General features: G+C 34.0%; 1 protein-coding gene across 3 annotated transcripts in view; it reads left to right on the top strand.

The window, feature by feature from the left end:
- ADGRV1 (adhesion G protein-coupled receptor V1) overlaps window positions 1-14758 on the top strand; it is a 473598-nt gene that overhangs the window by 447650 nt on the left and 11190 nt on the right. For all 3 annotated transcript variants that reach the window (XM_036225348.1, XM_036225347.1, XM_036225349.1), the window contains one exon: window positions 13940-14131. In XM_036225348.1, the coding sequence (XP_036081241.1) occupies window positions 13940-14131 (192 nt within the window). The remainder of the gene's footprint in view (window positions 1-13939; window positions 14132-14758) is intronic.

Raw genomic sequence — 14758 nt, 5'->3', positions numbered from 1 at the left:
AAACAGCACCTCGGTTTTTATTCTCTAACAGTTCTGGAAAAGAAGTTGTTTTGAACCAGGTAAAATATTCAACCATGAAGATCCTTCTTGGCCTTATAATGTTACATTATTTCTCAAAACATAACCTCGCTGTATAAAGAAAGAAATCAGCCCAGTTAAGGATGAGACTAACTTTGTGCAAATCTTTTTATCAATGAAAACAGTATCACCTTATATTTTTAAAGCAAATTTACAGCTTACAACTATATATCTTACGATGATTTTATTTGAGTCAGTCTCAAAGTAATCCATTGAGGTAACTGATATTGATATTCCTATTGTACAGATGAAAAAACTGAGGTTCATATAAACAAAGTATAGCCCAACATAACAGTATTTAACAAGTGGTAGAGCTACTTATTATACTAATTAGGATAAAATTTACTTGTTATACTAGTACTTATTAGAGATTCAATCTCAATATATTTGACTTTAAATTCCATTTTTTTTATGAGTATTCTTATAAACCATAAAGAAACTTAAGTTTAGGGCTAGACTAAAACACTTATTTAGATTTTTTGTTATGTTATCAATCACGAAAATTGAACACTTTCTTAAATAGTAGAAGATAATGAATAATATCCTTGGACTCCAGATATAAAACTTTATAATACCCATTTACTGATTTTTATATTTATTTTGATCTAAGAAAAAGAATATTCTTTTTTAAAAAAAGAAAATAATTGATTAACTTGAGGTCATGGTAATTAAAAAAGACAGTACTAAAAACTTTATCTTTTCCTACCAGTATAATATATATGTAAATTGAGCTTTGAAAAATTGCCTGCAGAATAAATACGTAAAACTAAATCTTGTTTTCCCTTTGATTTTCATCACAATAGAGGTAATACATATGAAACTTACCTACAGTTGCAAAGTTGAATTTTCTTTTGCAAAACAAGTTTGAGAGTTTGGAACTACATCATAGCGTGTATTCTAGGTCACAGGACTTAATTTTACTTGTATGCTCATATTTTTAACTCTAGTATAAGTCTGTGAAGCAGGTACTACATCTTTTACATTATTTTATGAATCACAGAACTTTCCATATAGTAAACACTCAAAAACTTTTAAAATAATAATACACAGAATTATTTTGTTAAAGAAAGAGAAAATATTCAGAACATTACCAAATTTAGGTAAGGCCACCTTGTGGACCCGCCTTCTACTTTCCTGAGTTCCCCTCCAGCAGTGACCCTTAGGTTCAGGGAGCAAAGGGACTCCTGGTAGAGCTTTAAGTATTGAACCATATAACTGGACACGAAATACTCTGGAAAAAGGACTGAACCTATCTGTTTGCTGCCTGCATGCAACCTATAGTGCAATACTAGGTGGAAACTCAGCTATTATGTATTAATGCAATGAATGAATCAAAGATAGGAAAGACTTTAAATTGCAGACTATCCTCATCTAAAGAGGGCTGATTTAGACTTGTGTTTTTATTGGGATACACTTGATAATTCCACTATATCAAATAGAATAGCTTCCACAATGCTAGGTCCATGCAGAGCTCTATCTATCTCTCCTAAATTGCCACATAAGTCATTGTCATTGATACTTAAGGGAAAGGGGGTGATGTTAATAAAAATGCTGAGACAACAGTCTACCACCAAAATCCCAAGCAAACTAGGACTGTCCCAGGTAAACCAGGACCCAAGGTTATCCAACTATTGGCCAACTATAAATCCAAATTCCTGTTCTTATTCAAAAAAAAAAAAAATGCTTACATATGAAAACATGTCCTTATATAATTAACAGGTTGAGAAAAATAAACCCTGTCTAGAATTGTAGTTTTAAGAAAGTTTATATCCAAGATAAAGTGGTTATTTTTGAGTGTAAAGATTTGGGATAAATTTTAAGATTTGGTTTTTTCTTTTCTTTCTTTTTTTTTGGGGGGGAGGGGGCTTCTCTGTGTTTGTTTTTTCTTTCTTTTCCTCTTCTGTAGTAAATATTAAGTATGAACTTGGACTGCTTTAAATTTTTGATTTTTAACATTAAATTATCTATACATTTTTTTTTAGAATTTTGTTACTCAGTTGTTCCACAGAGCATCCCTCGAGAAATCTAGTGTCCTTGTTTCACAGATTAGGAAATTACAACAAAAAAGATATTAAGTGATTTGTTCCTGCTAAGTAGCTTGTTAATCATCAGAAAAAGTACTTAAAAATAATAACAAATAATATTTGACTATATATTCTTTTGTTAATATCTGAAATTATTATTGATTTCTGTGTAGATGCTATGTTATTTCAAATCTATAAATGCAAAGATTCCCAGAAATGTGATACCTCAAGAAGTTTTTGCCTGCTGCTGAGACGTTCCAGAATTTGCCAGTTGTACCCATCATGAGAAACTTCTTCCAATCTCTCCCGTGCATGATTTATACCTGTGTGTTCCAGTACAGCAAAGCACAGAAAGTTGAGTTCTACATTTCTATAAACACTGTAGAGACTATGTCATTATTTTAAAATTGACTCATCTGAGAATGTTTCTAAAACAAGACCATTTAGATCGTTTTTGATATTTAATTAACTACATTATGATAAAATGAGCCATTTCTTAAAACTTTACTGTTTTTTTTTTTCCTTTTAAAAGCAATATAAAAGATTTAGAAGATCAGTGGTTATGTATCTGGCTGGCTGACTGCCTTCAGCAATTTGTGGGACAGGAATAAGTCAGGAATATAAAAAATGGACATCTCCAGAAGGGACCTTGGTGTCAGTGAAGATGTAAAATTGGCAGGAAGGCACACCCATGTTAACCTAGCATTGTAGAAAATGTGACGTGTGCAATGTTCATTCAGTAACTTCACATGGGACTCATTTAGTTTGTAATCTAAAGAAATTGAACTCAGTCTTTGCTCAAAATAAGAATAAAAACCTTGAGTGGTGAAAATACAATGTAATATGCAGATGATGTATTATAAAATTATACACTTGAAACTTATATAATGTTATTGACCAATGTCACCTCAATAAATTTAATTAGGAAAAAAAGAATAGTGATGAATGAAGTAGGTGGGGAGAAAGGAAGAAAATACTCCCATCAAATGTTAACATGTAGTTATCAAACTTACTGATCTCATATCATGAGTCAGATTATTCCCTAACCAAAGGGTACCTTTTTCTTGACAGAACTATGTATCTTACCTATGTCAATCTATTCTCACCACTCTCTCTATCATAACTGTGTTTTTCCGTAAGACATCAGTTACTCTGAAATGAATAAATGCCTTTTTTTCCTTCTTCGCGATGTCTGTGTTTGATGATGTGGACCACTTCATTCCTCTGGAACAGAATTTTGTTTTGGCCTTCCTGAGACAGTGAGTTGCGGCTGTCCTCTTAGCTGACCTGCTTGACCAGTGGGTCATTTCTGTTTACTTCACTGGTTCCTCTTCCTGTATATCCTCCAGCTGTGTTTAATCTTGAGCATTCAGCTATTTTCTCTACATAGTGTCTCCCCTGAAAAATAAAAGCATACACCCAATGGCTTCAGTTTTTACCACTGCACAGCTATTTCCACATTTAGGTCTCTAACCTTGCCTTCTCTCATGACCGCAGTCTAATACTTAAAATAATCTTATGTGTTTTCACTTCAACATGTATGAAATTTAATTTCCACAGCAAAGTGATTCCTTCTCCTTTCTTATTTTTATTGGGTCATCCAGTTTTTCCTTTTCATCATCAACACTATTCTTTGGTCACCTATTACTGTCCAAAAAATTAAGCTTAATGAATAGAGTGGTTAATAGATACTGAATGCTAAATTTTTAAAGACTTGTTTTCAAAAAGGCAATATAAAGGATACTAACAAAAACTATATTTAAAAGTGCTTATAGAGTTAAGAATGGTTTTTACATTGATAAATTATAAACAGGAAAATATATTTTGTGATGTGAAAATTGTATGAAATTCAAATTTCAGCATGGTTTCGACAAGAGACCATATGTCCTGCTAAATCTAAAATATTTACTGTGTAACTCTTTTCAAAAGAAGTGTGCTGACCCATGGCTTAAAGATTAGTGTTCAATTTATTAAAACAACAAATTCAAACCCTAGTTTGTCCTTAAGCTTTCAGAAACACAGGCGGTTACACACCAGTGAAACCACCACCACCACAATCAAAATATAGAACGTTTCTATCAGCCCCCAAAGATTTGCTCCCCACATAGAACATACCTCCCTCTGCTCCTAGAGCCAGGAAACCACTGATCTGCCTTTTATCACTATATTAATTTGTATTTTCTAGAATTTTGTATCAATGGAATTGTGCAGTAAGTATTCTTTTGTGTCTCTGGCTTTTTTAACTCAGAATACCAATTTTTGGCATTCATTCATGCTGTTGTATGTATCAGTAGTTTGTCCTTTTTATTGTTATGTGTGTTTGTTTTTGTTCGGTTCTATGAGGTATAATTGACAAATAAAAGTATAAGGTATTTAGAGTACACATCATGGTGGCTTGATATACATATGCAGATCGGCAGTGGGCTTACTTGACCCATGACCACAGTTTGCTGGACACCCTGCACGTGTTTTTACTATTAGACAAAACTAAAAGTGAACTTTTGCACAGTCTTCTGCATAGAAGAACCACACCAGAGGACATGAAAACAACTCATTTTATTTTCTTATTGGTATTGTAGTTATTAATATTATTTCATTGTATAGACTTTGGCTATTTTTAGTTGCCTGTGACAGATTTCTCAGAATAAATAAAAAATGCTTTCAAAATATTATTTTTAAAAAATACTTTTAACAAGATTTAAATAAGCATGGTACAGTTGATATCTACATTATTTATATAAAATATTTTTTATATTCAAAGCTTTTTCCAACTCTGTTCATTTCTCACTTTTTATTAAAACCTTAAAAAAATTATTCTCAGATTTCAAGCCTCTTCTACATTTTTTAGTTCATCTCAGTACTATTGTGACCACCTCCAGCCTTCTCTATCCCTCAATCCTAATACCCAACTTGATTTGTACTTCTGAAAAGTCTCTAATCTAGGAACTCTCAGGCATTTGGTGGGGTCAGGAATTTGTGTTCTTGTAACTTAAGAAAAAATAAAAAAGCTTAATTTTTCATTCCTTCGATCTTGTCAGGAACAGCCTGGCTTCTCATAAGTAGTATCATGACTAATTCATTCCCCACGCTTTGAAATTTGGAAGCATGAAGAACATTGAGACTCTCAGAGATGAAGCTCTGTAGAACAATGTTCAAGAGGAGAGGCTGAGGGAAGAGGGATCATATCATCTGGAGATGAGATTGCTGAGGAGTGACCTAATAATTGTCTTTTGGTTCATGAGCATTTGTCATAAAGACTGAACAAACGTTTCTCGTGTCTGTAAGTGACATGCAGGGAAATATGTTCTTAAATTGCAGAAAGAAACCCTGATTATATAAGAGGAAAAATATCTTGTCTATACTCTGGATATTTATGATAAAAACCTATAGAATTGTTGTTTCTAGGGATTACAGAGTTAAGATAAACATTTTGTCTAAGCCCAGACCTTGAAACTGAAGGCCTATTACCCACATATTTTAGTCATAGACAATTCTGAAGCCAGTAGACTAAAGCAACTGAACTATTATTGATTCTACTAGCTCTAAATAGATAGTGTCCCTTAGATTAGTAAGAAATTTTAGAAGAATTTGATATAACCTATGGTGAACACTAGGGAATTACCTATCCCGTCCAAATAATTTTAAAAGAATTTGAGTAATAATTGTTTCCTCAGATTTCTAAGGATTTCGGTTATGCTGACTAACCAATGGCTGTCAAGATGAACTCACTCGTTTCCTTTCTCTGTATATTTAATGCGCATGTTAGATTGTGATTCTTATAAAAAAGAACATTAACAAAAGCAACTTAAAGTATGAAAAATAAGAACAGTTTAACAAGATTTCATTGTTATGAAAGGTGAAATTTCTACTTTTCTCATGCCTGAAAAAAGTCTACAAATGCAGAAATATTATATTTGTCTTTTCAATTCTGTCATTGGTATGAAATCTTTTATCGTTGCTGCACAGTCACTGATGAAGCAAAATAGCAGTAGGTCAGCAACCTAAGAGCAGTGCAAAGCCAGAAACAGAGGTCATGGAGACTTTGCAGGGATGTCTTCCAAGTGGAGAGCAAAAGCAGAAAGCTGTGAAGCCCGTAAAGAGAAGAAGCCACAAGAAGGACCAGCAGGAATATATAAACCTAGCCCCAGCAGAGAAGCCAGACACAGCCAGAAATCACCTGGGTATTCCGTGCTATATACATCCCCCACCAGAGGTTATACCGACCCAGAAGAGCGGAGACTCAGCCGGGTGTGAACACTTCATTCTCCCATGAGAGAGTATTGGCACATGTAACATGTGAAACAGAAATACTAAGCTGAAACAAAATTTTATTGAACTACTGAGTTACCTAACTATAGTGAGAAAATCACAGGACTTGAACCAACATATGCCTCAGACCCAAGTCCGTCCCCACACCATCCCACTGATGAAATTTAAAAACCGTAATCTCTCATTTAACAATTATTTCTTAAGCGCCTCCTGTGTGCCAGGGACCGTGCTATAAACTAAAAATACAACAGTGAACTGGACATAGTTTCTTGCTTTCCGGGAGGTTACAATTTAATGTAAGATATTCTTTTTTTAATCCCAAATTTGTAATTTGTAAGCTACAGATAGCCAAATTTTAGTGAAGATTTCATTCCTCTAACTCCCTTATGCTGCATTGTTTTGTGCACTTTCTCAGACTATCTAAAAGATAGGTGGTGTTGATTAGGCCACTTGTATGATTCCACTGCCTATTCCTTAACTATTTTTCATAACAGAATTAATATATATTTGGAGATTTTGAAATTGCACATTTTCTTTATGTCAAAAAAAAAGCATGCCTATTATTTGATAATCTTTGTTCCTAAGTTTTAAAAATAAAGAAAAACAATAATAAATGGCCCATGTATCCATATTCCCATTATATAGAATTGATCATTACTAATATACTGACAAGTTTGCTTAGAGTTTTTTGTTTTGTCAAATCACTAATTTTGAGGGGAAGGAAGGGATAAATATTTATTATAAAGAATTAAAACAATAAAAGTACAAAGATTAAAAACTTAAAATCATTTCACACTTCATTCATAAGTAATCCTCATCAACATTAGGTGACCATAATGGAAACAATGATGACTAGGAATTTTCTAAATTAAATTGCACAAACCACAGATCCAAAAAGCTTAGAGAACCCCAAGAAAAGAAAAGAAAAATATACCTAGGCATGTCATAGTCAGAATCTTGAAAATTCTAAATAGGGAATCATGAGGGATGCTTGGGGAAGTAAAGGGAACATTGTATACAAGAAAATAATGATAAAAATTAACACTATTCTCATCAGAAACTCTGGAAACCAAGACAATGGAATGATATCTATAAAGTCCCCTAACAAACAAAGGACAGAACCTGTTAACCTAGGATTCTATATCCACTGAAAATATTTCTCTAAAAGCAATTAGTTACCTATAAGGGAGCTCCCATCAGGTGATTTCTTAACAGAAACTTTGCAGGCCAGAAGGGGTTGGCACGAAATAGTCAAAGTGATGAAAAGCAAGGATCTGCAACCAAGATTATTCTATCCAGCAAAGCTATCATTTAGAATCAGAGAACAGATAAAGAGCTTCCCAGACTAAAAGACGCTGAAGGAGTTCACCACCACCAAACCAGTATTACAGGAAATGTTAGAGGGACTTCGAGGAGGAGGAGGAGGAGGAGGAGGAGGAGGAGGAGGAGGAGGAGGAGGAGGAGGAGGAGGAGGAAAGAAAAAGAAGAAGAAAGAAAAAGGGTTAAAAATATGAATAATAAAAATAACTACATATTTATCAACAATTACTTTAAATGTAAGTGGATTAAATCTTCCAATCAAAAGATAGGGTGGCTGAATGAATAAGAAAACAAAATCCTTACCTGTACTGCCTTCAAGAGACTCACTTCAGATTGAAAGACACACACAGACCGAAGGTAAACAAATGGAAAAAGATATTTCATGAAAATGGAAACGAAAAATAAATAAATAAACCTGGGGTAGCAATACTTATACCAGACAAAATAGACTTTAGAACAATGACTAGAACAGGAGCCAAAGATGAACCCAGTAATCTCATTTCTGGATTTATTAGAAGAAACTCAAAACTCTGCTTTGAAGGGACATGTAAATTTATATGTTCATTGAAGCCTTATTTACAATAGCCCCTGAGATATGGAGTTAACCCGGGTGTCCAACAGTGGATCAATAGGTAAAGAAAACGTGATATATGTATATCGTATTCTATTATGTGTATGTATGTATGTATATGTATGTGTGTATACATACACACATACATATACATACATACACATAATAGAATATTACTCAGCCAAAAAAAAAAAAAATGAACAACATGGATAGACCTAGAGGGTATTGTGCTGAGTGGAGTAAGTCAGACAGAGAAAGACAAATGCCATATTATTTCACTTATATGTAGAATATAGGGAAGAAAATAAACAGAACAGAAACAAACTGACAGATACAGAGAACATTTTGAAGATTGCCAGATAGGGTGGTTGGGGCAGGGCATAGTAGAAAAGGGGATGGGGTTAAGAAGTACAAATTAGTAGTTACAAAATAGTCATGGAAATGTAAAGTATAGCATTAGGAATATAGTCAATAATATTGTAATAACTATGTACTGTGTCCTACGGGTACTAGATTTATTGGGGTTATCATTTCATAAGTTATATCAATGTAAAATCACTCTGTTGTACACCTGAAACATATTATGTGCCAACTATAATGAAAAATAAAAGAATGATTTAAAAAATATTTTTTCTAAAATGAAGGTGGAATAAAGGCATTTTCATGCAGATAAAAACTGAGCAAATGTATTTCTAACAAATCTGAACTACAGGAAACACCAAAAAGTTCTGCAGGCTGAAGGAAAGGGGAAATGATATGCGAGAAGTCCAATTCTACAGAAAGGAATGAAAAACATGAGGAAGAGCCAATAATTCATTAAATGTAAAAGATCATTTAAAAAATTATTCCTACTTTACACATTTCCATGTCATTAGGTCTCCTTAAAGGCTATTAACTGTTTTTAAAGTAAAAATAATATTATGTGAACCTCATTCCAGACATCTTTCTAGGCATACTAAATATTATTGGTTGCCTAAATATAAATAAGTTTTTAAATATAACCATGTTATAGTTGCTGTAATATGCAATATTTAATTTCAGTCTCCTTGAATATGCCACAAGAAAAACTAAAGTAGAAGAGAAATAATTATCAAATTTCAAAAAAATACTTCTACACCACAAAAAATATCCTAATTACCACAGGAGAGGCAAAAGTTTCTCTTAAATTAAGAAAAGAAATTATACATAAAGTAATGGAATCACTGGTTTTTATCACCTAAGTATTTCAGTTTCGTAGTATCAGTTACTTGATACTAAAAAAGATGATAATTCATCAATACTCAGATCTTTTCCCATCTCCACTGTTCCCAACTTTAGGCATTTATTTTTAGTTATTATGCTTTTACATTGTCTAGATACTTAACATTTACACTTGAGTGTGTAAATATAATTCTCATAATTTTTTTCAGTATTGGTTCTATATCTAAACGCATATAGGTCTTTTACATGATGTCTTTGCTATCTACATTACTGAATTATGTTTTTTGCTCTCTACGGGCACTTCATGTTTTTATTGGTTATATTTTATTATCTTATAGTTTGAGAGTTCCCCCCCAAGAATATTTGTGGGTGCCGAATTCCCAGCATTTTTTTTTTTGATGTTTGATAGTTTCAAATGCTGTGTTGCCTGAGTACAATATTCTTAGACCACTTTTTTCTCAGAACTTAAGAGATATTGCTCTATTATTTTTTAACACTAAGAGTTGAGGTATAGAAGTCTGAAATCATCCTAAAATTTACCTTTATTAAGAGATTTGGAAATTAAGGAACCTATACCAAAATTTCCCTGGTCCATGGTATTACACTTTTAATCTCTAGATTCAGTTCTTCTTGTATTTTTTAGGAAATTTTTTTATATTAATATTATATCTTTTTATTCATCTTTAGTTACAATCATAACTTCTATTTCAAAGATAGCAATTACCAATCCATAAGTATTTTTCTTAACCTATTAGCTTCTTTAATTCCCTTCATCTGTCATTTTCATCTTGAATTACTGGATTTATATTAGCAAAATATCTTCCTTTATTTTCAAATTCTGAGTCATGATATGTCTCACTTACAATCAGTTTCAGCTCCTGATAGTACTGTTATTCATCAGTTGTCTTTGCATGGAGTGAAATATATTGGCGTTTGTAAAACCGATCCCTCATTGTCTGTAGGTCTCCAGCTTTTTATTCTTCTTTTATTCATGTATTAAGTTCTGGCACCACATTAAATTTAATATCTAGACGGATTCAATTCTTTGGGTTTTAATGGTAGGCTAGGCACTGTTACCTGCATATTTTTATCATATATCATTGGTCAAAACTGTGAGAATCTGAAATAAATACTAGAAACAGAGGCCATATGGAGTCAATATGTCAGATTGTTCAACACATTTAGTTCAGGGTTGCTGTGAGTTCTTGCTGTATGGTGTGTGAATGCTTGTTGGTGAAGGACAAATGTGAAGTCTGTCACACTAGAAAACTGGCTGTGAGTGAAAGATAACAGAGTACAGGAGAAATAAATCATGATCTAATTAATGATTCACTTTATTTGGAGACAAATAACGTTAAAGAAATGTGCCTATGCAGCTGTTAAATGGGTTTATTTAATGCATTTGATACTTGAGCCACTTTCCTGTAACTTGAAGGAATTGTGGGGTAGGAGAGGCAGGGACAAAGAGGATTGCTGACTTAAACAGCTCGTGTGCAATGATGGTTTGAATACCTGAGTTTTACCCTCTTCTGAGATCTTTTTACAGGTCCTGCAAAGTTTTACTGCTCCTAGTTGAGGGCTGTTTTTTAGCCCTCACAGGGGACACTCTCAGATGAGTTCTCCAAATCAGTATAAAGCCCAACAACTTCACTTCCTTCAGAGACAGGGCTTAATCAGTTTCTCATCTGCCACCACTCCTTGGTTAAAATTGTCAAATGCCAATGTCGATTCTTTCTCACTTCATATGGAACTGATGGAAAGTATTGAGATAATCAGCCAAAATCTCCTGTACTTATTTTGCTCCTGTATGAAGTTAAAAATATTTATTAACTCCTTTAGACCATTATGGTCTCAATCGTATCTCACTGAATGTTTTTTTAATGAGTTTAAATTCCTGAATTAAAAGAAATATAGAGTTAGCCATAGCGAGTATGGTCAATCCAGATCCAGTGTAACTTGAGACTTTAGAAAGCATTTTTTTTATCATTGTATTAGGAGATCCAACTAAATAATCAAAACAGCAGTGCTCAGAAAGAAGCCCCTTCTCTGTAAGCCTTTACTAGGTAAAGAATAGGAAGAACAGACGGATGATGTATGCCCTGCTTTAAAGTTAACCTACTATTTTGTAGGATATTATTGTCTTTGTGAGCAACCTGAGAGAAGAAGCCAAATATTTTTGCATCTCAGTGCCTGGCAGTGCACATAGTGGGTAGTCAGCATATTGGACTGAATAACTGAGATTCTAGATTCTCTCTTAAAATTCTTTTACAGACCCTCATACAAAAGAGAGCCTGAGATTAAACACAGTGTTTGGAACAGGGACTTGTTTTTACTCTGAGGTCAGAAACCTCCACAGCTGAGTACTTCGGATAATGAAGGTTCCTTTTCTAAATTTGCCCCGTCTGGGCTGAACACAGGCAAATGTCATACTATCTGCATTTAAACATTCTTTTCTTTCCATTTTAACAGTGTTTATATTTCCTAGGGCACATCTAAAAGATTCAAAGTATTTACTGTATATGTAAATAGTCTTTTAAGAAAAAAAAAAAATACGTGCAGTGTTCACAGGCAAGTTATTTTCAGCAGCCAGTTCCTTTCCTGAAGCACAAAAGGCTAGATATAAAAACAAACAAGAATGTGCTGTTTTAACAAATGAGTCCTTAGAGATGGATTTTAAAGCATGTTTTTTGTTTCCTGATCTAGCTTTTACCCTATCACTTCGTAACACTTAGAGAAATCCTGAAATAAATCAGTGACATTCTCACAGTTTTTAAAGCTGACAGTTTAATTTTTTTCCTGTTTTGTCTATCGCTGTGGCCAACGTAATTAGGTCATACTCATGTGAAAAATTACTTGTACAAGAAAAATTTTGGATGTGTATGTGTGTTTCCAGGAAGATTTGTTTCAGCTAATGTTCATGTGATTTGCACGTGAACATAATTCCAGAAAAACAAAACAGTCCTAATTCAAAAGGAAATAAATGTTTCTGTTACTAATTTTTTATCATGATTAAAGTAATTACATTTAAAATATTTTTAGCAGATAAACCACTGATTTTAAAACATGTGTTAATTTTGTGGACTAGATGCCAATTTGGGAGGGGGTTATTCTAACAGAAAGGGGAGAAAGGCCTTATTTGTAACAGTATTCCAGAAAAGGCAACAGAAACCAAATACTAGCGACCTACCTTGCAGACTGTCCTCTGATTTCATTTTATATTAAAAGTTGGTTGTAATTCTTATGCCTTGTGTATTTCCTAATAGATTTTTTTCTTGTTTATACCAGCAGACATAAATTTCAAGCTAAGTATATTATTTACTTTATTGCTTCTATACTCCCAGAAATGTTGGGAACTATGGGAGAATGCAAACTCCACAGTATGAAGATACTTATTTGCATTTTATGAAAAATCTTGACATTAATTCCTTTTCTTTAATAAGTTGAGTGGATTGCTTTCATTTTTGTGAATTAATTTAAGAATTTTAGTAACTCAGGAGATTCTTATTTGCTTACCAAATTTAAACACCAGGATTAAGACACAAGAGGCACAATTTAACATGTTTTATTGTCTGAGTTTAAAGGTCAAAATTAACAAGCTTTATAGAAGCACCATTAGACATGTACAGAAGGTCCCTTGTAGAAATCATGAAGGAAAGCAGTGTGGGCCCTGTTGGGAACAGAAATACAAAATTTGAGTTGCTATCTGTGATGTAAGCTGAGCAATTGTCAAGAATTTGACTAGATTGCAAAAGAATTTAAAGGGCCAGCATATCTTTAAGAATGCACAAGATCACTTTATTGTTCTTATGTAACATTTACTGAGAGGCAAGGCATGCTGAATATTAAGCAATCCACAGAATTCCTCTGCATCCCTACCTAGTGATTGTATTTCTGAATGAGATAGTGGGTGAAATAGATAAATAAACTCAGAAAAATTCATTAGTGCTGCCCTTCCAGAAGCCTGCGAGGTGGTTGGAGCTTTAGTTCCTCACTTCAGTCATTTTGCTAGGAAGAAAATGAGAATAAGTGAAATCTGGGAAAAGATAGTAATTTCTGGAGGCAAAAGAGTTACTTTCTAAAACAAAATGTACACAGCTAATTGGATATACTTCTGCAATTCTGGTGTGTGTGTGTGTGTGTGTGTGTGTGTGTGTGTGTGTGTCTGTGTGTCTGTGTGTGTGTGTGTGTGTGTGTGTGTCTGTGTGTCTGTGTATTAGTAGGGCTCCATTTCAGTTAACCAAGAAAAAATGATTTCTTAGCAAGAGGGCAGTTTTCCCAAATGACATAGAATAACTTTTTCATGACATTCAGAAATTTACAGTTCCCTCTTGCTAGTCTTCTAACATGTTCTCTAATTTACAACTTTGGGTAGAATTTGGAGAACACTTGTAGAAAATCACTCTGCTTAGAACTGTGTTTATTCTTCAGCTATGGTAGCAGACTTCCTTTACATGCTACTGTTCTTTTTCTTTGACAGGGACTTTATGTTTTTGTGGTTTACTTCATTCTACACAACCAGACGTGTTGTCCCATGAAGGCCAGTTACACGGTGGAAGTGAATGGACACCCAGGACCCAGTACAGCTTTCTTCACCCCTGGGAGTGGAATGCCTCCTGCTGGAGGGGAAATCAGCAAGTCCACCCAGAACCTTATCGGTGCTATGGAGGAGGTGCCTGCCTTGCCCTTGCCCTTGCCCTTGTCCTTGCCCTTTCGCTCTCTCTGTCTCTCTCCCATAGAAGGCCTTTCCATCTGTCTCATAAAGAGTACAAGTTAGAGGGTGCTATGTGACTTTTAAATCTTTTTCCTGCTGACATCCTTTGATCTATCGTATTTGATTTGCCTACTGTGGTATCAAGCCTATTATTGAATTCATTTTCTTCCCCACTCTATGACCTATACTAACCAGCAGTTTGTACTAGGAAATCAGTCATCTCTTTCTTCAAATCTTCCGAATTTGACATGCCAGTGACTGAATCTGCTTCAGAAATGTTTTTTTAAAATACTGTTCTTCCTAAAAATACTGACACAGCTCTCTTCCTTCACGCATCTCGACTTACTACTTCAATCCCAACAAACACTCAGTGAAAAGAAAATAGGCCAAAACTCTTTTTAGTTTAAATACCAGAAAATATTTTATATCAAAAGCTTGGAAGGGTGCTTCAGCAGCACTACTAGAAAATCTATCCAGGATGTCCTCTGTGAAATCTACCTCCCTTAGCTCCCATGCATTCTTTCCACATCATATTGGTTTCCTGTGTCTAAATCATATTACCACCAACCTGTCAGTAACGCCACC

Source organism: Rousettus aegyptiacus, unplaced genomic scaffold, assembly GCF_014176215.1.
Source record: "Rousettus aegyptiacus isolate mRouAeg1 unplaced genomic scaffold, mRouAeg1.p scaffold_m13_p_8, whole genome shotgun sequence".
NCBI classification, from domain to species: Eukaryota; Metazoa; Chordata; class Mammalia; order Chiroptera; family Pteropodidae; genus Rousettus; species Rousettus aegyptiacus.
This window is presented reverse-complemented; position numbering and strand designations above follow the sequence as displayed.